This window comes from Ostrea edulis, chromosome 2, assembly GCF_947568905.1.
Source record: "Ostrea edulis chromosome 2, xbOstEdul1.1, whole genome shotgun sequence".
Taxonomy (NCBI): Eukaryota; Metazoa; Mollusca; class Bivalvia; order Ostreida; family Ostreidae; genus Ostrea; species Ostrea edulis.
In genome coordinates this window covers 37,672,982-37,699,165 of record NC_079165.1, presented here as the reverse complement: position 1 = coordinate 37,699,165, position 26,184 = coordinate 37,672,982, and the positions used below count along the sequence as shown (strand labels likewise).

At 35.0% G+C, this 26,184-nt stretch overlaps 1 protein-coding gene across 1 annotated transcript; it reads left to right on the top strand.

The window, feature by feature from the left end:
- Positions 1-4,365: 4,365 nt before the first annotated feature.
- Positions 4,366-7,894, top strand: LOC125679112 (uncharacterized). The gene has a single exon (XM_048918067.2). It carries the CDS (start codon positions 4,399-4,401, stop codon positions 5,542-5,544), a length of 1,146 nt encoding a protein of 381 aa, XP_048774024.2. The 5' UTR covers positions 4,366-4,398; the 3' UTR covers positions 5,545-7,894.
- Positions 7,895-26,184: the final 18,290 nt, after the last annotated feature.

Below are 26,184 nucleotides of genomic sequence, written 5' to 3'. Positions count from 1 at the left end.
TGATTTGTAAATTTAACCCTTATTTTTGTCTAAAAAGCCCTTAAATATTTGATAATTTTGCCCTAAAAATGGCCCTTATTTTTTGCAAAAATGTCACTTGAAAGCCTGTATTCTGTAACTGGTATGGGTAAAGCAATGTACCTAATATCAAGTGAATATCTGCAAGCAAGATGAAAAAAGTGCGGAAATTAACAGATTTGCCGGACTGACAGACAGACATACGGACGGATAGTGTGAAAACCTAAAGTCGCCTTCAGCTCCACCGGTAGCCCAGGGTACTGAAAAAAAAAACCCAACTAAAAACAAACTATGATTAAACCTTTTATTTGAATAACATTTTTGAGAGGGGGTAGGGGTTTTTATAATGTAATTACATAAGTAGACCTAAGTAAGGTAAAATCCAGAAGAATCTCCATACTAAAAATCACTCATAAATAAAAAGAGTTTTATAATAATTGTGTTTTACTTTGTTGAATAACATAGTATACTTGAATGATTTTGATCAGCAATCTATACACAATATCGAATATCGGAACTATCATTTCGTCTCCGATTCTGTCGCTGTCTGAATGTTTAGATGATCCAACGAGATCTCGTTTTCTGCGTTAACTTAGGAAAGTTTTCAGTGAACAAACCATTTATCAGATAAAGTGAGATCAGGTATTTGGGAACAAACGGAAAAAAAAGGAATTGCTTTCAACTAACAACTCAACTTTATGACAAACGGGATGCTTTCAGCTACTTCATGGTCAACTTCTGTATTTATGTAGGACTATTCCATTTTCAACTGCATATGGTGTTTAAATCAACTGATTCGATACGCAATTCTATGGTCGTTATAATGACCTAGTTTGCCCGTATAACCTATCATTGGATCAAATGCTGTTAGACGTGTTCCATACCGTTCTTTGCACGCTGATTTCGACTATGGATTACTCCGTAAACTTGATCAAGACATAGGGCTCATAGCGGGTTTGGCAGGGGTTGCTCACTCCTTCTAGGCACCTGATCCAACCTCTGGTATGTCCAGGGGTCCGTGTTTACCCAAACTATATTTTGTATTGCTTGTGGAAGTTATGAGATTGATCACTGTCCGTTATCTTCGCCTTTCATACTTGTCTAAACAATTTACTTTGCAAGAACAATTTTAACTGCCCAAACTCCAAAATTGTAGAGGAGTGTATCCTACAGTATACTAAGCACATGAGTTCAATCTTTATCGGTTCCACCATGCATTTTCACTACTATTCATCACGACTATAGAAAGCTAATTTACGATCTTTTTATGTACAATTAACTAACTTTGAATGTGATTTTGGGAAAAGTACGTCAAACATTAAGAAAAGGGGAGGAGGTCTCCTCGTTGCTATGTGCCTGTAGATTGCATACCGATTGTTAAGCCGTTCTTGGCACACTGATTTTGACTGCGGATAACTCCGTTTACCTGATCAGGATATGGGGCTCACGGCGGGTGTGACCGGTCAACAGGGGATGCTTACTCCTCCTAGGCACCTGATCCCACCTCTGGTGTGTCCAGGGGTCCGTGTTTGACCAACTATCTATTTTGTATTGCTTGTAGGAGTTATGAGATTGATCACTGTTCGTTATCTTCACCTTGCATTGCATAAATTGTGTTTATTTATAATGTCATTGTATAGCGGTCGGTAGAAGAGGTACATGGTATTGTGATTTATTTTTGTATCGTCTTCCGCTAACAAACTTTCGATTTTTGATTAAATTTGATAACCCAGTCATGAATATGGTAGTAGAATATTCGCTTGCAACATTTTGCAAAAAAATCTTCAAATCTGGCAGACAATTTGGTATCAGAAATAGATTGTCTTTAGCTATCACCAAGTTTCCCAACTGATGGATACTTTTCGTAACTTCTAGTTATTTTAGTTCCGATATCCCGTAAGGGCGCCGCCTTATTTTCATCACGTGACTATCCGCCATTACAGTACTGTGTGCTTGATTTATGTACACCCGTTGTAGTTTGTTTACATCTTATATAATCAAGTACAATGTAGTGTTGTGTAGCATATTCAATATCAACGCTCCGCAGCACAGGAGACCCTCAATGGAGAGTTGATGATTTTAATGCAAATAAAGTACAAAATAAATATTTAGTAGAATTTAAGATTTAAAAAAATGTATTCTGTAATTATAAATACCTTCATACATTTGAAAAATAACAAGTCATACTCCAAAAATTTGTTGATTTTTTTTTTTTAGCACCGCACTTGTTTTTGATAATTTACTAGTTTTTGATGGTTGGACGAAATATCAATTGTTTTCATTTATTCCGTGAAACACATTTTAAACTCTTGCAAATGACTACATACAATACACTGGAATCAACCTCTTATATACTTTACAGCAAACAAAATACGGAGATAAATATCTGCAAATTTTCCGTCTCCCCATTTGTTACCCATATTGAATTTTTCAAAGCATTTACCAACACATGCCTTGTACAGGGTGTAAACAAAAAGGTGTCCACTTTTGCACTTGATTACGGAAAGGTGTACCCTATGTGATCGGTGTAAACAAATCAAGCGAGCCCACTAGTGAATCCTTTATTCTTAAAATATCAATCGAAAACACAAGACGTTTATTTATGCATTTAGATTTTTTGGGCAAACACGGACCTCTGTACGCACCAAAGGTGGGATCAGGTGTCTGAGTAAGGACCCCCTGTCGACCGGTCACATCCGTTGTGAGTCCTATATCTTGATCAGATAAAGGGAGTTATCCGTAGTCAAAATCAGTATGCCAAGAACGGTCTAACAATCGGTATGAAACAGCGTTTGGCCCAATGATAGGTTGTATTGACAAACCAGATCATTATAACAACCATAGAATTTGCAAAATGCTGACTTTAAACGAGACTGTTGAAACCCCTGTTCCATCAACTTGTTTGTCAGTAGCTTGCCTCGATTTAAAAACTGATCATACGGAAAACAATGTATCAATATATCTTTCATGTCTAAATTTGAAATATTTATAATTTATAATTTTATGTGTTGAATATATAATACATGTAAATTCAATATAAAGTATGGTTTTATGAAATAGAGTAATGTCGAAATGAAGATTAGAAGGTTGGTAAGAAATAATTTTCGTAAATAAGTGAACGAGAAATTTCGGTAAAAATGTTAGCAGGTCAAAAATATGTCAGTACTCAAGGGCATCTACCTATAAAGATAGGATCGATATTACAGTTTCAGTTAATTAATTTGTCAATAACAAAGTCACTCTTCGAGTTACTAAGAAGCTATATAAATGCATATTTTACCAGTTATTATATTGTAAATTTAAAACACAGATGACGAAAAGACATCAAACCTTTTCAACCGCATGGCAACTTTAAACTACAGACGACAACCAAAAAATGAATAAATGAATAAAAATAAGATACGAAAAAAAGACAGAAAGACTTGGTGAACACATCTACACACTCGACATAATACTAACATCGCCTTATTTCGACGAATCTTTTTAAGACTTCCCCTGCTCTTTTTAAAATTTTCACCCCGTACTCACACACACCGGTCTCGTTAGCTCAGTGGTACGGCATTCGCTTCGAAACCGGAGGTCGTGAGTTCGAGCCGTGCTCGTGCCATGACCATCTAACTACATGTATAATGACCACCTACAGTAACTATAAGTAGAAATGGCCCCTTCGACAAACGCTCGGCATCTATAAGTAAGCATTACGGGTCTTTCGGATATGACCTTTCAAAGCGGAGGTCCTCTGTCACGGCAGGTATTAGTAGAACCCTCACTGCTACGGCTCTGAGAGCTATAACATATATATATATCTCAATTTAAATGCAAAATTCTCGACGGGACGTACTGCAAACTAAAAACCAACAGCACCCCTTCAAAGTATCAAATTATGATTGTACCTTCATGTCTATATTTGAAATATTTTATAATTCATAATCTTAAATACATGAATAATAATTGTGTTGAATATATAATACATGTAAAAACCTTACAATGAAGTGTTGCATATGTGAAATACAATGAATATAAAATTCTTCATCATGTCGAATAGCAATGTCATTGATAGATGCAGGAAATAGTGGTCACTGTCCCAAGCAAATGAACGATAGCACACCAGAAAGACCTTAAATAAATTCTATCCAAGAGATGATTAATTATCATGATCTAAACACGTCCAACATAACACTTGGAACAATGCCTTAGAAATTAGATCCTGACATCGTATGTATGAAGTGTATCGAAAATATAATTTTAAACGCATTTTTGCAGAAAAAATGGTTTAGATTTGCAATCCCTGGACAGTCTAGTTAATTCACTATTTCTTTCTTTTCAGGCATGTTGCGATATCCTAATCGAAGAATTGTTACGTTTGGGATTTTAACATCTATGGTAGTATGTGGATATCTATCATGGTGGCTGTTGGTATCGTCTTCAGCTGGACAACCCCTGAGGCACTATATAAAAAGTATCATAGATGATATGATTTCAGATCGTGTCCAAATCGATAAAATACAATATCAACTGTCTGAAAACATACATAATCTGGAGAATAAAATATTAGTCGAAGGAAAGAAACGGGGGGGAAAACTTAAAAGTGAAGTTGAAATTCCGGATTGCAAATCGTTTAAAAACAAGACTATCAAGGAATCGTTAGCCGAAAACGTAAAGATTGTGAGCAATTACAATTTTACCCATATCGGTAAATATCTTCAACGTTTGCAGTTGGATACAAAGGGGATATTCCACTTGGCACAACGAAAAGAGAACTCAACAGCACCCACCATTGTGTCAGGATTTTCAGACAATCATTACAAAGAGGCGATTGGTCTCTTCAACTCCATTAACAACCCTGTTCGGAAAATGTACCCCGATTTAAAATTTGTAGTATTTGATCTAGGATTGACTGAAGAACACAGAAAAACTGTACAGAAATTATGTAACTGTGACGTAAGGAAGTTTCCGTTTGAAAATTATCCATCTCACATGAAATTCCTCCGGGGTTTCACATGGAAACCCGTTATAATACAGATGATGCTGCAAGAATTCGATTTTGTTATGTGGGTCGATTCATCTATTCGATTAAATAAGAATGTTGATAGACTATTTGAAAGAGCGAGGTACTATGGAATACAGTCTCTTGGTGGATATGGTTCTATAGCAGTTCGCACACACAATATTCTGTTTGACTTTCTGAAAGAGGAACCCTGCATGTTTAACTATCCAGAAGTACAAGGTGGTTGGGTCGCAATAAAGCGGTCTCTTTTCACATTAAAAGTGCTGTTACAGCCCTGGGTATCATGTGCACTTCAGTATGGATGTATGGATTTTCCATACTCAAAAGCGTTTCTTACTTGTTCGAGTATGACCAAGCTTTTCCATTGTCATAGATCTGACCAGTCTGTTCTCGGAATTCTGCTTACTAGACTGTTTCACGTAAACAGACAGCTTTTCGTTTTCAATGATGGCGAATTTGGTAATGTGAGAAGAGATAGCATTGAAAAGTTTATACCACAGGATAGTGGGCATGTATAACTATTCTGCAGCAATGTTTTTCAAATTCTATGCAAAAACACATTTGTTTAAATTTTCGGTAGCAGACAATGTGCTGGCATCCATTATCATACATTTACATTTCCAATGCTTTTGGTTTTGATTATCGTTATATGATTGACATTTTTATGAACGCGCTGGAATGGAGAACAATGTAATGAACAAATTACTTTTTAAAAACACTTGGTTAAAAAAAAAGAAATTTGCTTGAGTATTTTTGCTTGAGTATGCTTTTTAATGTACATTTTGTATATCGACAAAAGTGACACATAATACATAATGTATTCTCATACATTTGTCTTTCAAGGACAATTCCTATTGCGCCATCAACCCAAAATATCGAAAACAGGAAAGCGCGATAAAGGGCAACATGATATCTGAATTACATAGATATAAAATCACGTATTTCATTGGCTCGATGATTGATTGATTGTTTTACGTCCCGTTGAGAAATCATACTGAGACGTCACCGGCTGTAGGTACCACAAATATTTAGACCTATGCTTAGCGCCGTAGAAGTGAGGGTCCTAATTGTGCCAATGCCTTTTGCAACACGTCACCTCCATTTTAAAGGTCATATCTGAAAGACACAGGATTGTCATTTTTAATGTTGAGCGTTTGGCGAAGGAGCAATCACTACCGATGTTTAGGACTCGAACTCACGACCATCCGGTTATGAAGCGAACGCTCTATCACTTATAAGCTACCGTGACCGGTTTGGTACTATAATGATCAATAACAATGGTTAGATGACATGATGGTACGATACTGATCTACAACAGTGATACGATGACATGATGATACGATAATGATCTACAACAGTGATACGATGACATGATGGTACGATAATGATCTACAACAGTGATACGATGGCGTGATGGTACGATACTGATCTACAACAGTGATACGATGACATGATGATACGATAATGATCTACAACAGTGATACGATGGCGTGATGGTACGATACTGATCTACAACAGTGATACGATGACATGATGATACGATAATGATCTACAACAGTGATACGATGACATGATGATACGATAATGATCTACAACAGTGATACGATGACATGATGATACGATAATGATCTACAACAGTGATACGATGACATGATGATACGATAATGATCTACAACAGTGATACGATGACATGATGATACGATAATGATCTACAACAGTGATACGATGACATGATGGTACGATAATGATCTACAACAGTGATACGATGACATGATGGTACGATAATGATCTACAACAGTGATACGATGACATGATGATACGATAATGATCTACAACAGTGATACGATGGCGTGATGGTGATGATAGAATGGCGAAGCTATGAAGAAACACGAGGAAAACAGAAAAAAATATTTTAGCGAGTCCATTTTTAGATGTTCATAAGACAGACAAATCTGGTGGTGATGAATTATACATTGCCTTAAATCTATATATTTCACCGATTAAAAACGATCAAATAGAGCGATCGAGAGGGTAGTTGGATTCAAATGTCAAGATGATCGTTTTTTAATTTCAATTTATTTACAACTTATCAATTGCTATATCTTGTAATTGAATCCCTATACGGTTTTTTTCCTGTCACGTCCAGATTTGTTGTTTGAAATATTATGTCTTTTAAGAATGATATAGATTTGATATAATTTATGATTTTAAAATAGATGTACAATGCATATGTAGGTATGTATGCTAGTCATTTACTACAGATTTAACATAACACTAACAGATGATACCATCGGGTAATTGCTGCACATCATTGGTACTATTGCATCAACCTGTATTTTTGCACTATAATCAGATGTATTGTACATCGTATCACGATATGACTGAATAAAATTTGACACTTTTTGTTGATTGTAAAAGTGAAATTCAAATAAATGAAACACTATTAATGCAGTCAAAATGCTTTGCCTGTACATACTTGCATTGTGGCGGTCACCTTTTAGATCTCTGTGATATGAACACAATCAGTATTTGGTATTGTGAATCACGGAGATGGGAACTTTGGGGACTTGTTCTGGTTTTCTTGGGATCATCCAATGGCAATTTAGGAAAATATACATAAAATGAAAAACAGCATTTTGTTTGGTCAATATATTAGGAAATATCACCAAAAATACAGGATTTTGGATTCCGGTTCAGTATGATGATTTCTAACATATCGACATCATCAAAATTCATTAACTATCTTATAACACCAGTGGTACAACTTTATATGATATATAAATATACTGAAACAATTTTTGTGCTATTATTATTCACTATAATGACCAGTGTTACCATTGCATCGTCACATGATTAATAAATTTGTCATACTTTATATTGTTATTTTGTATCATGACATATAATGACTACTGTACAATATTGTGTGCGTATTCACTGCACCTCAATAAATCATTTCTCAAATAAAAACAAAAAACAAAACAAAAAAACCCAGCAAATACATTTTGCTGACAGCCCGACAAGGTAACTGCACGCCAGAATTTATTAAAAGTATTGAAAATAATGACTGATCACCGAAGCCCACGTAGATATTGTGAATGGAAAACTCCATCATCATTTTAATATCAACTTCTGAGTACTTGCGTGTAGATTCAGAGTGTTGCATAACAAAGTAATGATTTGAATAACTAGTACTGATCAGAAGATAGGAACACATCCGTGTTTCTATTGAAAAAGCAGCAGCTTTCTATGATAAAAAATATCCTAGTGTTTTATGTATGTAAGGGATACAAGACGAAGATGGTCTATTATGTCAGATACGGGACTGACACCAGCCGCGTAGCGGCGAGTGATCAGTCCCGTACCATCGAGTCTTGTATCTTACTTAAAAGATTGTTCTATCTAAAAACAAATGCATTTAAACGTACACAAAAAAAAAAACACCCCACGTACAAATAATCATTGGTATAGACAAATATATTTACACCTTTCGTTTCTGATTTGTTTTTAATAATTTTGATATATCAGGAATTCATAAACTTTAATGGCACACAAGGTCAAATCTTGTCTTTAATTCACAAAAAACTGTTAGCTCATCATTTCAATTGTCATAATACGGTACTCCTCAAAACAGGGTTTTGTTCTTCATGGAAAGCGATTCGAACGCTTCTATTGTCTGAAGACTGTACTCAACAAAACAGGTTTTCTTTTTTGGGTGAATGAGGGGACGTAAAGGGTGTTCGGAAAGAATGTTTTAGATAAAACAAAACATTGATTTCCTACGTTCCTTTCTGGGAACCCTCATAATATGATACTGACACGTAGGCTTATAACTGGTATAAAAACAGAAGCCGCATCCCTCTTTTAGCATTTAGTCCGGGTGCCTTGAAGAAATGGACTCAGATGATGACTACCCTCTTACTCAAAATAAATTTCGCGATACTACTACGGATTTAGCAGACGAGAATTCTGATGCTATTTTGAATGATATTCTGGATTTAGAGGAAGAAAGAAGGAAGAAACCAAATTTTAAATTGAACTTTGACCTTAAAAGTGACTGTTTTTCTGATATATCAGATGCAGACAATGACCTCTTAGTTCAGGCCTCACAGGAAATAGAGAAAGTGGACAATTTCGAGCGATTTGCATTGCCTTTTCAGGAATACGATGTACAAGACTTTGTTTTGAACTCCAAACCTGTCAATACCATTAACAAGACACGTTGGGCAGTGAGCGTCTTTAATTCTTGGGAAAACGCGCGGAAATGGCACGGCGAACTTCTGACTATGTCAAATGAACATTTGAATTCGGCATTGAAATTCTTTATTCTTGAAGTACAAAATAAGGCAGGAAAAGAGTACTATATCACTGCAGCATCATTTGAGAGCAAATAAAAGATTCGTCAGGTCATCTGCGATTCGCAACTACAAACGCACCTCCGATGATCAATTACAGAGTGTTAGTGATTTAATTCAGAAACCGTCCACAGTGTCCCCGCCGGAGCCGAAAAAAGTGAAGCTCAATGAAAGTGTTTCCTTTGGATCGAGAAAAGAAATAAACATCACTGCCGGGGATGTAACAGTGAATTTGCGACTTTAATGTGCATGTGTTTAAATTAATGATTGTGACATGGATTTATAACTGTGGTGCCTTAACGATTTCATATCCGGATTATATCGGATTATTCATGAAACACTCATTTCGTATAATTTACTGGAATATTTCATGCCTTGAATATTGTATTTGATAAATAATAAATATGTTTTCTCGAACAACAGAGAGTGGTCTTTGTTCCTGGTTTTTACTGTCAGTCCACTATTTCTCATAATATTGGCCTGCTCTTAATAATACTGGACTGCTCTTAATAATACTGGACTATGTTCAGTACAGTATGAAAAATAAAGTACTGTCAAAACAATTAACTGACGTCACAACAATGTTTTAATAGGGGAAATGGTCGTGTAAAGTGTTGAAAAGTGTTGAAATGTTGATTTGGGGAAACTGTTGTGATTTCATTAACTAACAGTGATCAATTTCATAACTCCTATAAGCAATACAATTTAGAGAGTTAGACAAACTACGTCTGAATTTTCTCCTTCAAATTGAGTAGTCTAAACATCGGTTGCGATTTTGACAAAATGGACCAACTACAATATTGTCGATTTGTGAAATAAAACGATCAACTAATATATAAAATTAAATATGAACTTTTATAATTGTTATTAATAATACAAATACGCCTAGAATGTGCACTAAAAGGTTTCTTCCAGCGGTCAATTGTCCGAAAAATATCCATTGAAAACAAGATCACCTGTTGCACCTGAAATAAACTTTAGAAAAAATACAAATGAAAATAGAAGAAAAATACACTCAAAAGTTGAGCGTTGTCGATGCCAGTCAAATTCTGGATACGTTTTTTTTTTTATGTGTATGTGATATGGCTTGTCTTATTCTACTGCGTGTACAGAGTGTAAAGGGATTATTTTACAAACACTAAAATGGCAAATCCTAAACATGTCGCAAAAATGGTTAATTACTCTACTGATAGACAAAACAAATACCAATTGTAAGGATTACAAAATACTCTTATAAACTAAATGCCATGTTTAAAACCTGGATCCGCGATCAAATCGCCATGATTATTGTCATTTGCTATGTTTCTTATACGGGAACAAGTTATTCCATTTATAATGAACATTCATAATTCCATTCAGAACATACCAGAAATTTTCTATGGGCGGCGGAAAAGGAAAATTACTATGTCAGGGAAAGTAAACACTTGATATAATTTCAATGACCATAAAAACTTAATAAATGACAATAAATGCTTAATCAACGGACTATTTCACAAATCATATACACAAAAAATCAAAATTAACGATTTTGGACGTAACGAAGATAAGTCATTACAAAAGGAAGGGTTATCTTTGCAAAACGCACAGTACGTAAAAACAAGACAAAGCACTTAAATTAATACACAGCAAATTATTTTATATGCACAACAAACAGTGTTAATATGCAAATAAATGACAATACAATCAAGATATACGGTTTCTCATCATATATACATAATATATTGAAATCAAGATACATAAACATGTGATGAATAGACATAAAAACCCAATGAACGGACGCGTAAACAATTATCGGGTGTTGCCCCATAAATTTGTACGTCACAGATATACACCTACATAAATTTAAGATAAATCATAATCTCTTGAATAAACAAGATAAAAAAGCAATTATTTTTTCCACTGGCAGTGAAATAAATGACAATATATTTGTTTTGGTGTTATTTTTATAGGGAGAACTTATATTTCCCAAAAAACCTTAAAATTTGTGTCTAATTAATTTCCCTTCATAAAAAAAGACAGAAAAATGACTACATAGTAGACATATTTCGAGCCTTAAGACCCCCTGCCTCATGAAGTTGTGCCCCTAACTTCAATTCCTGGACTAGCACCAGCTACACATACATTGCATATATACGTTATAAGATTGGTAAGATTAGGCATTTAGGTGACTATATCAAGATCTGCAAACCATCATGGTGATCCCTGAAAGCGTAGAAGCCTCCTCCAGTGCACGCTTCTGCCATACTGACTCTTGATTCTGTGATGGAACAATTCGTGGGGCGCCACCAGGCGATTTTGTACGCGTCTGTTCGTTAGGTTTTTTTTAATGTCTGTTCATCATACGTTTATGCATCTTAATTACATGGTGGGAAATTGTTTATCTTGATTTAATGTTATTTATTTGCAAAATAACACTGTTGTGCATATAAAATGATTTGCTGTGTATTAAGTGGTTTGTCTAGTTTTCATGGATTGTTCATTTTTGCAAAGATAACAGTTCTTTTTGTAATTACGTTCGTTAGTTACGTACCGTTATGTTTGATTTTATGTATATTTGGTTTGCAAAAAGGTCCGTTGATTAGGCATTTGATTTCATTTATTAAGTTTTTTATGTTCATTGAAATTTTTTTGAAGTTTCTTTTCTCTTATATAACAGTTTCTGCCCTTTCTGTTGCCAATGAAAAGAAGTTGCTATGTGATCCGAATAGATGTGCATCAGTTCAATTTAGTCATTGTACGTTGATTTACATGAGATCAGCAAAATATCAATTTACATTTTTATCGTGAAAAATCAATAGAGGTATAATAATGATCTATTATGTGCTCGCACGTTGAAATCAAACAATGGAAACGTGTGTTGTCATTTGGAAGACAGATGGTAATGAAATATCATACTAAAGACTTGGCTTCTTTATGTCTGACACCAGATGTTAGATCATAATGATGATACTTCCAATTTAATGTAAAATCAATTGATATAAAATTCTAGCTATTGTTTACATTATCTATCATTTATTTTCATTTAAGGATAGTCTGAACAACTGGTAAGATTCTAATTTAAAAAACGAATTTATTCCCTTATACGTACATGTATTAAAGATGAAAATTTTTGGTGTGAAAAATTGGTGTCAAGACTTGTTTTCCAAATGCATGTCTTAAGAAACTTTTATGATTTTAATTTTTTTTCTATACATTGCATATATGTTAATAAAAATAACTCTTTTGAGAAATAACAAGCATTCTGTCAGAGCAATACCCATCCCAAGTCAAGTCGTCTGCGCTATATTAGAACTGCGTGAATAATCGTACGTCGACAGTTTATAATAATGATAATTTATGCACAAGAATAACCATGCAGGTCCCACTAAATAAATACTATATATGACATATTCAAATTTCTTATTTCATTTTGTCACAAGTAGCAAAAAAGAAAACGGTAATAAATAAACTAAAGCCTGAAATGGTGCAGAAAACAACACCCACTCAATATTGAAGACATATTGATAATATGTACCTGATATTCTCCAAGATTCCTAGAATTCCTCAATATTTATCATCTGTAACTGCAATGTACCAAATATGAAATGAATATCGGCGAGCACTACAAAAAGTGTGGAAAACTTGGTACTTGCGTTAATTTCATAACTCGGCAAAATATAAATGTAATGAACAAAATTTGAACGTGATCTGTAACTGGTAATGGTAAAGCTATATACCTGATATAAAATGAATATCTGCAAGCAAGTTTAAAAAGTGAGGTAAACAGATTTGCCTACTGACAGACAGACGGACGGGGGCGGACAGTGAAACCCTAAAGCCCTCTCTATGCTCCGCCTGTAGCCCAGGGAACTGAAAAAGAAAACGAAACAAACTAAACTTAAACCTTTATTCTTTATAAAATTTTCGAAAGGGGTTTATTGGAAAAACATGTGTAGGCCTCAGTATGGTAAAATCCAGGAAAATTTCCACACTGAAAATCATTCATAAAATTAAATAGTAACAGCTTTAAAGTAATTGCGTTTTACTTTGTTGAAAAACATAGTATATTTGAATAATCTCAATCTGCAATCTATACTGAATGCATAATATTGGAACTGTTATTTCGTCTTCGATTCCGACACTGTCTGAATATTTACATCATCCAACGAGATTTCGTTTTCTGCGTAAACTTGGGCGACTTTTCAGTAAACAAGTCATGTATCAGATAGAGTGAGGTTAGGTACTTATGTCGTTTTTGAAAGTGGAAGGGTGTGGGCAAACGAAGAAAAAATTTATCATATTTGTCTGAAATCTTTTCGTCAACAAGAAAAATAGCAACTGGCCAAACCCCAAAATCGTGGAGGGGGATCCTATAGTACACTATGTACACGAGTTCTATATTTATTGGTTCAACCTTGTATTTCCACTACCATTCACAACTACTATAGAAAGCAAATTTATCGATCTTTTCATGTAAAATCAACGAATTTTGAAAAGTACGTCAACTGTCACGAAAAAGGAGAGGGGGTCTCCTCGTTGTTACATGCCTGCAGATTGATGCATAAATTGTGTTTATTTATAATATAATTACGTAGCGGTCGGTATATGAGGTACACGATACTGTGAATTATTTTGGTGTCCCCTTCCGCTACCAAACATCGGAAACTCATATTTATATGATACTTGAATAGTCGCTTACAACATTCTGCAATGTAATCAAATCGTCTTTAGCCATCACTAAGTTGCCCAAGTGACGCATAATTTTCGTGACTTCTTTTTCCGAAGAGTTCCAAATTGTATTTAGTTCCGCTATCCCGTACTGGTGCCGCCATATCTTCATCGCCATTATAGTGCTGTGGACGCGCTTGATTGTGTACACTCGATGTAGTTGGTTTACACCTTATCATCAAGTGCAGTTTGGTGTAGTGTAGCATATTCATTATATACGTTCAGGAGCTGACAAGAACGTAATGCACAAATTTTTACAAAACTATGTTTTAATGTGCATTTATGAATGCCTACTTACATTTCAAAAATACCAGGTAATACTCCAAATTATTTGTTGATTTTTGTAGCACTGAACTCGTTTTTGATGTCTGTATGAAATGTCAATCATTTTCATTTATTCTTTAAATACATTTTAAACTCTTGCAAATGACTACATAATGGAATTAACTTCTAATATACTTTACAGCTAACAAAATATGGTGAGAAAAAATTGCAAAATTTCCGCCTCACCATTTTTCAGTCATATTGAATTTTTCGGTGCATATACCAACACATGCCCTGTGCAGGGTGTAGGTGGTGTTCATCAAACAGTGTACACTTTTGCACTTGATTACGAAACTGTGTACACGTTTTGGTCAGTGTAGATATTCATTATTGCATGCAAAAAAAATCGCCGGTACTTTTGTTGAAAAATAAACATGGGAAAATCACATGAAATTGTACAATATAATTATGATTTTGCGCGATAGAGCAATGGTGAAATCAAGAATAGAATGTTGGTAGAAAATAATTTTCTGAGAGTTTCCATAAAAGTGTTAGTAGGTCAAAAATACGCCAGAACACAAGGGCATCTACCTATTAAGATTGGATTGATACACAGTTTCAGGTTCAGCTAAGTTGTCGATAATGTTCATTGTTACTTTTTCAGTTACCAATTCATACGAAGTTATGCATATTTTACAAGTTAGGCCTACTAAATTGCAACATTAAATTGCAGATGATGACAAAAGTAAATAAATAGAATTAAAAAAAAGAAAGAAATAGGAAAAAAGCAAACAACAGAAAGAAGTACATGACAAGGACATCTTCACACTCGACATAATACTAAGATCGTCTAGAGTATAAAATGCTGATTAATGTTACATGTACCATGACTCAAAACCATTTTTGAAAACACATCTTATCAACTTCTTTATTTCGACGAATCTTTTTAAAGGATTTCCCCATTTTTAGATTTTTATTCTCCCACACACCGGTCGCGGTAGCTCAGTGGTCTTGTCAAAACTAAGACGTAAATATAAGCAGTGATTGCTCCTTCGCCGTACGGGCGTCTAGAAGTGAGAACCATGGATCTTTCGGATATGACCTTAAAAACGGAGGTCCCGTGTCGCGGCATGCATTGGCAGATCCCTCACTGCTACGGCTGGGAGGGCTGAGTATAATTCTACTGGTGAGGTTTCAATAAGAGTGAAATATTATCGACAGGACGTGAAGCAAACAAACAAACAACCACCACCACCCCCTTCAAAGTATTACCATGTCTATATTTGAAATATTTTATAATTCATCATTTTAAAGGAATTTGAATGATAATTTTGTTTTGAAAATATAAAAAACAACTCACTATAAAGTGTGCATATGTAAAATACAATGAATATAGAATTGTTGATGACATCGAATAGCAATGTCGTTGATGGATGCAGGAAATAGTGGTGACTGTCCAAAACAAATCAACGACAGCGTGCTAAAAAATAGAGTTTATGAAATAAACTAATTTTTGGCAAACTGTAGGCTTGTATATCTTATTAGAGTTATCTCTCTTGTACTGTTCATGTTTAGCGCAAGGGAAGGTAATTTTGATTGTTGAGTTAATCAACTTTGCATATAGAGGGCGCATATTGGTGCATTCTAGAAATTTCTAAATTAATGGCTGGACAAGTCCAGAGTAAACAAAATTTCCCCACCTCCCACCCTGATGCATAATTTGTTAATTGGGGGGGGGGGGGGTAGATATGCTAATAGTCTAGTTGGCAGTTGATCGATGAAACTTGAGATGATGTTGAAGCTAGTTAATTTTTGATAAGGGGGGTGTTAAGTTCCCCATCTTTGGTGGGCCATATAATTGTGGATATTAAATGTATGTTGATTGTGATGTTTCATCATGTATATCTTGTTTATTATTGGTTGTATTTACCATTGCATATTATCTGTCATTTACATTAATAAATCACATTTTTCACATCAACAAGAGTTTGTCATTCAGACCCACCAAAATAGCACACACTGTGTTGACAAAAATACCTTAATTAAATTCTATCCAAGAGATGAATAATTATCACGATATCAAAACGTCCACCATAACACTTGGAACAACGCCTTAGAAATTAGATCCTGACATCGTTTGTATGAAGTGTATCGAAAATATCGTTATCAACACTATTTTGCAGACAAAAAAAAATAAATAAAAAACATCACATGTAGTTGATATCTATAGCAGTTCGGACACACATAATTTTGTTTGACTTTCTGAAAGAGGAGCCCTGCTTGTTTAACTACCCAGAAGTACAAGGTGGTTGGGTCGCAATAAAACGTTCTCTTTTTACATTAAAAGTGCAGTTACAGCCCTGGGTATCATCTGTACTTCAGCATGGTTGTGTGGATTTTCCAAACTCAGAAAGGTTTCTTTCTTCTTCGAGTTTGACCCAGCTTTTCCATTGTCATAGATCTGATCAGTCTGTTCTCTGGATTCTGCTTACTAGACTGTTTCACGTAAACAGACAGCTTTTAGTTTTCAATGATGGCGAATTTTGTAATGTGAGAAGAGGTATCATTGAAAAGTGTATACAACTATTCTGCAGCAATGTTTTTCAAATTCTATGCAAAAACACATTTGTTTACATTTTCGGTAACAGACAATGTGCTGACAACCATTATCATACATTTACATTTCCAATGGTTTTGGTTTTGATTATCGTTATATAATTGACATTTTTTTTATGAACGCGCTGGAATGGTAAACAATGTAATGAAGAGACAAATTACTTTTTAAAAACACTTGGTTAAAAAACCAAATTTTCCTGAGTATGCTCTTTAATGCACATTTTGTATATCCACAAAACTGACACTATACATAATGTATAGATGATACATTTACAAACTTTCTTTTATATCCTTTGGCCTTTTTTTGTTGTTGTAGTAATGGTAGTTTTGGTCTGAGAAAGTAAATTGAGCTTGGAAATGAGCATAACAGGACTAGTATATTCTCATACATTTGTCTTTCAAGAACAATTTCTATCGTGCCATCGACCCAAAATATCGAAAACAGGATAGCGCGATAGTGAGCAACATGATATATGGATTACATAGATATGGAATCACGTACTTCATTGCCTCGATGGTTGATTGATTTTTTCATGTCTCGTTGAGATTTTTTCAATCATACTGAGAGCTGTATGTGAAGTACCACAAATATTTAGACCTATGCTTAGTGCTCAGGACCGTAGCAATTAAGGATCCTAATTGTGCAAATGCCTTTTGCAACAGGAGACATCTCCATCTTAAAGGTCATATCTGAAAGACACAGGATTGTCATTTCTAAATGTCGAGCGTTTGGCGAAGGGGCAATCACTATACTTATGTTTAGGTCTTAGCGGGGCTCGAACTCACGACCTCCCGGTTACGAAGCGAACGCTCTATCACTTATAAGCTACCATGACCGGTTTGGTACTATTATGGTCTATAACAATGATATGATGACATGATGGTAATGATAGAATGGCGAAGCTACGAAGAATCACACGCAAAACAGAAAAAAAAATGTTTTAGCGAGTCCATTTTTAGATGTTCCTAAGGCAGACAAATCTGGTTGTGATGAAATGTACATTGCCTTAAATCTATATATTTCACCGATTAAAAACGATCAAATAGACCGATCCAGAAGTTAGTCGGATTCAAATGTCAAGATGAAGGTTTTTAAAAATTGAATTTATTTACAACTTGTCAATGGCTATATGTTGTTATTGAATCGCTATACGGTTTTTTTCTGTCGCATCCAGATTTGTTGTTTGAAATATTATGTCTTTTAAGAATGATATTAGATTTGATATACTTTATCATTTTAAAATAGATGTACAATGCACATGTAGGTATATATGCTAGTCATTTACTACAGATTTAACATAACACTAACAGATGATACCATCGGGTAATTGCTGCACATCATTGGTACTATTGCATCAACCTGTATTTTTTCATTATAATCAAATGTATTGTACATTGTATCATTATACGACTGAATGATATTTGACACTTTTTGTTGATTGTAAAAGTGAAATTCAAACAAATGAAACACTATTAATGCAGTAAAAATGCCTTGCCTGTACATACATGTACTTGCATTGTGACGGTCACCTTTTAGATCATTGTGATCTGAACACAATCAGTATTTGGTATTGTGAGTCACGAGTATGGGAACTTTTTGGACTTGTTATGGTTTTCGTCGGATAATGAAATGGCAATTTAGGAAAATATACATACATTGAAAAACCGCATCCTGTTTGGTCAATATATTAGGAATTGTTACCAAAGATACAGGGATTTGGATTCCGGTTCAGTATGATAATTCCTAAAATATCGACATCATCAAAATTCAGTAAGTATATCATGATACCAGTGGTACAACTTTATATGATATTTATCTCCAAAAGAATTCTCACTATGGAAAAAAGGAAGTTTCAAGGACGGTCAGACAACTTGGATCTGAAACCTATATGACCTTAATACAGAACAGAACAAGTTCTTGATTTGGATAAATGTCATGGCTTTAATGAATCAATTAAACATAAGATGTGCCGAGCTTTCCATAAGCTTTTTGTCTGCATATCAAAAGTAAGTAGAAAACCAAACCACCAAAGGACCTGGAAATGACAGTATCCAACGGTGAATGGCTCTCTAGATAGCAAAATTCCGCCAGACCGGCACAATGATGTCACTTTAACATAATGTCACTTTCCGCACAATGATATCCCTTAATGAAGCCATGACACTGAATTTGAAATTTAAAGCAAAATCCGCAGCAGAAAAAGTCCTCTTAACCATACAGGAAATTCACCTACACAAAATTTGGGGGGGGGGGTGGGGATTTTCATGCAACCAACTCGCTGGGAAGTTTCAAGCAAAAAGGGGGAAGCATGTGCAAAGGAATGCTTACGTCATTTTGAAACATTAAATGTAAAATTAAAACCTAGTACTACAAGCAATAACCTTTCCGAAATACAAGCAATATTGACGTGATAAATTATTTCGAATCTTAGTCGATAACTTTGTTTATCTTAAATTGATAAACTTTATTATCTCCAAAAGAATTCTCACTAGGAAGAAAAAGGAAGTTTCAAGGACGGTCAGACAACTTGGATCTGAAACCTATATAACCTTAATACAGAACAGAACAAGTTCTTGATTTGGGTAAATATCATGGCTTTAATGAATCAATTAAACATACAACAGATGCGCCGAGCTTTCCATAAGCTTTTTGGCTGCTTATCAAAAGTGAGTAGAAAACCACACCACCGAAGGATTGGATTTCATATAATAACTAATATACATTAATAATATCTAATATAACATGAAGTTTGATTTTAATTTGAGAATGTGACCAACAAGTCATGGCAGCAATATTATTGATGTATTTGAATCCAACCGCCACAATAGCGGCCGAATTTTGCCAACTCAATAAAACACAAAATTCTGCCACCAAAGCAGTTGTTACCACCATAGCAACATAATATAACTGCTACCAAAGCAGTTTTTGTTTGCCACCATAGCAAACCAATTTTTAAAATTTTATTTTAAACTACCACCATAGCAATTGTTGCCACCAAAGCAACACAATAAAAACTGAAACCAAAGCAGTCTTGCCACCATAGCAAACCAATTTGAACACAAACAGAAAATAAATCAGAACCATGCCATTACCCCATTATCATATCAGCTGCTTTAATTTAGCTTGTAATGTTCCAAGAAATTGATTATTACCTTCAACAGAAAGGTGAACACCATCTTTAAGAAAAAAATGTGTATGTAAAACAGTAATTTCAGGGTACTTCACAGAAACACCACCCTTTTTTATGACAAATGTAGCAATGGAGCTATTTATGCACTTTCGAGACTTCTGAGCCTCATTGTTTGAAATAGTGTATCTCCAATATAATCTGGGAAGAATGTGAAACCAGATGATACAGGTATTCGGCATGATATTTACCAGTTCCTTTAAGGAATGTTTCATGAACATTTGTTGCCTTCTGAGAGGGATATTAGGAGCACCAATATCATTACCACCACAATGCAAAACAAAATTGTTTGGTTGTCTATGTGTAACCGAGCAGGACGGCAGATGTTGGTTTTATTAATTTATTCAGTAGAAAATAGAGGCATTGGCCTACAATAACAGATAAATAATATTACAAATCAAGAAAGAAAAACATAATTGAAATATGACAATTGTAAATTGTACCCACAGTAAACGTTTTAGAAGCATACTAAACTTTATAAAAATTTGTATATGTGTTCTGTTAATAATTTAGATTAAGATCTTAAGTGCTGTCTGACGTGTTTCATACCGATTGTTAAGCCGTTCTTGGCACACTGATTTTGACTGCGGATAACTCCGTTTACCTGATCAGGATATGGGGCACACGGCGGGTGTGACCGGTCAACAGGGGATGCTTACTCCTCCTAGGCACCTGATCCCACCTCTGGTGTGTCCAGGGGTCCGTGTTTGCCCAACTATCTATTTTGTATTGCTTGTAGGAGTTATGAGATTGATCACTGTTCGTTATCTTCACCTTGCATACTTAGATATAGAAATAACATACCATAAGATGCGGAAGATATGAGATGGTTGTAACTCTTCAAAACGTATTACTGCTCTAACTACATAGGTAAACGCGGTAGATTTCTGCTTCATACTTAGATATTTTATTGAAAGTAGACCTTAACGGCAAACTGACAACTCAAATGTATGACAAACGGGATGATTTCAGCTTCTCCATCGTCAACTTCCCATATTTATGTAGCAATATTCCATTATCACCTGCATATGGTGTTTATATATCTCAACTGATTCAATATGCAAGAGCTTGTTCTGCGTATAGTCAGTTTTTAAATCGAGGTAAGCTACTGACAAACAAGTTGATGGTACAGGGGTTTCAACAGTCTCGATTGAAGTCAGCATTTCGCAAATTCTATGGTCGTTATAACGATCTAGTTCGTCAATACAACCTCGCATTGAGTCAAATGCTGTCTGACGTGTTTTATACCGATTGTTAAGCCGTTCTTGGCACACTGATTTTGACTGCGGATAACTCCGTTTACCTGATCAAGATATATGGCTCACGGCGGGTGTGACTGGTCAACAGGGGATGCTTACTCCTCCTAGGCATCTGATCCCACCTCTGGTGTGTCCAGGGGTCCGTGTTTCCACAACTATCTATTTTTTATTGCTTATAGGAGTTATGGGATTGATCACTGTTCGTTATCACTGTTCGTTGTTTTAAATTTTAGTAATTTTACTTCACATTATTGATGTTTTTCTAGCATTGTTGTGATATTATCTGTGTTAATGCTATTATAATTTCCTTTTACTACTTTTATAACATGCTGTATCATTTTTATCATGTGCAGCGCTTTAGAGTGGTAAATTTATAGTAATAAAGGGCGCTATATAAATAAATATTATTATTATTATTATTATTAATTGTCTTAAAGTAACTTTAGTCCTGTTTATCAAATCTAAAATATGATTTATCAACTCGTTCACTTTGTCTTGTGGTATAAAATTGTTTGACTGACACTATCAATACCTAGGCTTAAAAATATCAGACAAGTTGTGGGACCTTCAGATTTATCCTCAGACAATGGTACTGCCAATTCCCTACACATTTCCTGAAATTGATCCATAAGATACAAACATTCACTTGTATTTTGCCTACCAACGAATAAAAAATCATCGAAGTAGTGAATTATGGAAGAAAGTTGTGTTCTTCTTTGCAATGACCAATGTAAAAAGGTTGAAATTTTTTTCAAACACTGAATATGATATAGAACACCCCATTGGTAAGCATTTGTCAACATAGAATTTGCCTTCAAAAGTAAAGACTAGCAAACTAAAATCCTTTGGATCAACTTGTAGCAATCTAAAAGCATTTAAGATGTCTAATTTCGCTAAAAGTGCATCCTGGCCTAAATTCTGAATGAAATTCACAGCCTCATCAAATGTTGAACAATGTACAGTACATAATTCTGGACTAATGAATTCATTAATACTATTTCCTTTCGGATCCGACAAATTACAAATCATCCACATTCCACCATTTTTCTTGGGCACTACGCCAATAGGACTGCAGTGTAGACTGCTAATTGGAGGACTACTGAAAGGACCCGAATTTCTTTTGCAATCTTAGAAGCAAGTTGTTCTTTATGATCTACAGCAGACTTCATATTTTTTTTAAAATTAAGAACTGCCTTGAACCAGAATAATTCAATGAAAACCCCTTTTGAAAGCCATCTCTAATTAAATGAGCTATATCTCTATCAGGATAAACTGCAACCAAATCATTCAAAGCAGACAAATTAACTGGTGACCAACCTAAACTCCATATGTTACCGACTGTATTAACGAAAAGGCTTCTGCTTATACTGAACTGGGGCTGTTTTGTGCTGAGCTGGGGGTGTCTGTTGTTGTGGTCTAGAGAAACTTTGCGACTTAGATTGAGCTGTTCTGTCACAATAGACAGAAGGATGGTTTTGGTCACACTTCATGCAAGCATGTAAATATTGACAAGTGCGCCTTGAGCAACTAGCTTTAAAAATGAAATCAAAACATTTGAGTTTTCTTTGATTGCTGTCCATTGGTACAGCTTTTGGGGTAGGTTTGGGACTTTGAAAGTTAACCATATACAGAAGCCAAAGCTCGGCATCAATCGAGTCCCATGATAATGTAGGATTGCAGGCTTTTGAAAGTCGAAGTTGAATATCGTAATCTTTCCAACCCGGAGACCGAGTAGCGCCTGTTCTAATGTACTTAAATATTTAATCATGGGCAATGCTTGACCAGGGTGGCGTTTAAGAAATGTTGCCATGAAAATCAAATAACCATTCTGAAATGTTTATAATTTTTTTGACCTTTTGCTTTTGTTTAATTTTAAGCATCCCATCCTCTAACACAATGGATTGATGCTCTGTCTCGGAAGTGGGGTCGGTATGCAATATTTTATCAAAATCAACGAACTCCCCATTCCAAATATTTTCACAAACAGAAATGGACAAATGTAAACCGATTTCAGAAGTTACACTGACTAGCGGGTTGGGATCATTAATCAGTTCAGTACCTTGTCTTGGTACTTCAGGTGATTTAACCGTAGCTAGGTTCTCTGTGCTCGCCTCCGGCGTCTGCGCGCAGGTGGATTCCTGACTTTTGGCACCGATCGGGGCTGCCACGTGCATATTACTCCCTGAAGATGAAGGTGCCTCATTTACTTCAGCTTCTGTGTGGGTCTCTGCAGCCCGGGATCTTCCGATATATGACCTCGACCTCAAAGTGGGTGCAGCAGCGATGGCCGACGCTGCCCTAGCGTACGGCGAGTTAGTTTTCTGTCTGGCGCGCAGCATCTTTCAAAATATTTTTTCTCTGCTGATTTTCATGCGACCAACCCGCTGGGAAGTTTCAAGCAAAAAGGAGGAAGCATGCGCAAAGGAATGCTTACGTCATTTTGAAAGATTAAATGTAACATCAAAACCCAGTACTACAAAATACAAGCAATATTGACACGATAAATTAGTTCGAATCTTAGTCGATAACTTTGTTTATCTTAAATGGATAAACTTTATCTATACTGAAACAATTTTTGCGCTATTATTATTCACTATAATGACCAGTGTTACCATTGCATCGTCACATGGTTAATAAATTTGTCATATTTATATTGTTATTTTGTATCATGACATATAATGACTACTGTACAATATTGTGTGCGTATTCACTGCACCTCAATAAATCATTTCTCAAATAAAAACCAAAAACCAGCAAATACATTTTGCTGACAGCCCACCAAGGTAACTGGATGCCAGAATTTATTAAATGTATTGGAATAATCATTCATTATTACAAACTCATGTACTATGTGTTATACAAAAAACTTGTGAATAAAAACTGTATCAATATTCATGTAAATGCATATACATGTATTTCATATAGATCTGTACCAGTATTCTATGCATATTCATATCGATTTACAAAAAATGCGAAAACATAAACTTGTATAAATACAGAATCAAACATGACATGATAACAAAATACCTAGAAAAATAGATAAATATACGAATATTCTGTGATAATAGATTGATTTAAGTGAAAGGTGAAATTTAAGTAACATAGTCCTGATAAATTAACGAACCCAGGGGAAAACAGAATCGTTGAAACTGAGCGAGATAATTTATATATGCAAAATATTAATTATATTTTGAAGTTTCAACATGTGTTTGTCTTGGTTGACGTCTAGAGAATGACCATGTTTGATACTAAATGTACCCATCGAACCATTCATGCATAATGAATTGATTGGCTCGTTCATTCAAACTTGACAAACATATATAGAAAATATTGACACGGATCCGTTAATACAATATTTTTACTATCGAACCGCGGAAAAATTAGATTTAAACAATAAAATGCTTCCTTTGTTGTTTCATGGGGTGATGAAGGTACACTGTAACTAGCATTGTAGAAAAACTGCATAACCCGGGTTGGGATCACGGAGGGTGTGACTGGGGATACTTACTCCTCCCAGCCACCTGATCCCACCTCTTGTATATCCAGGGGTCCGTGTTTTCCAACATTTTATTTTGTGTTTCTTATAAGAGTTATGAGATTGATTACTGATTGTTATCTTCACCTTATCATAAGCCAGAATGATATTACAAAATTAGTAAGTGATTTGAGGGGAAAGATACTACAAGGTTCTTCTAATAAAATTGATTTTGGTGACAATATTCATGAATCTATGTAATGAGGATTATTTGAATGTAACTGTTTTACGTATGATCAGTTTGAAGATTGGTTAGTCGTCTTTCGTCTTTTTCTCCATCTACACCTCGTTCTGGAGGCCACCGATCGTCTATTTACTGAATTACGTAGAGGCATGTCTCATTGGATTCTTGGTGAATTATTTGGTTTGACTGATATTAATAGAATCCTTCATTAGTACGAGTGTGGGATAGGGAAATTCCACCGAGGGGACAAGATTAGCAATCTAGGACGAGGCTTTGCAGAGTCCTATACAGCGAATCTTGTTCCCGAGGTGGACTTTCCCTATCCCACACGAGTACATAATGAAGGATTATTTTTCTCATATTTTATCTACAGTTTAGTGCACAAATTTAGGAGCTTTGAGAAAATTCTAAATTATCAAAATCCTCATTTGAACTTCGATGCAAAAACTAATTAGATAGGGAGAAAGATCATACCCGAAAATGGTTTACACGATAAGTTTAAACTAAAAAACCCAAGGTAGTCCAACAGAAAGCTAAATACATTAAGATTTAAAGATAACAATGTAAAATATTTTTACTTCACCGTGTAACGTAAATCTTCACCATGTTACGTAAATCATAGAAAATATATGACGTCACAATCAAATGACGTCGCATCAGTGTGAGACAGAAAAATCTCACATGGCTGTCTCACATGGGTAAAGTCGATCTCACACTGGTGATAATGTAAGAAAAACGTTTCTCACATTGTTGCTTCGTCTAGGAAAACATTTTTTCGTGAGTTCGCATCTTCCTATTTTGGATTTTCTCATGGTTCACGCTTTGCAATAAAACCAGTTTTCGCTAAAGTGCTTTCTTTCTTGGTGGATAGACGATACGACCATTCTTATTATATCCTACACTAAACACCCAACAGCGAAGATGTTACTGTCGGAATTCCCAGCTGTTAAAATTGACGCACCATATCTATCAATACTCAGACACGTACTGTTTACAAGTCCAGCGCAAAACATTTGAAATGTACTTATAAGAAAATATGCTGCAGTTTAAATT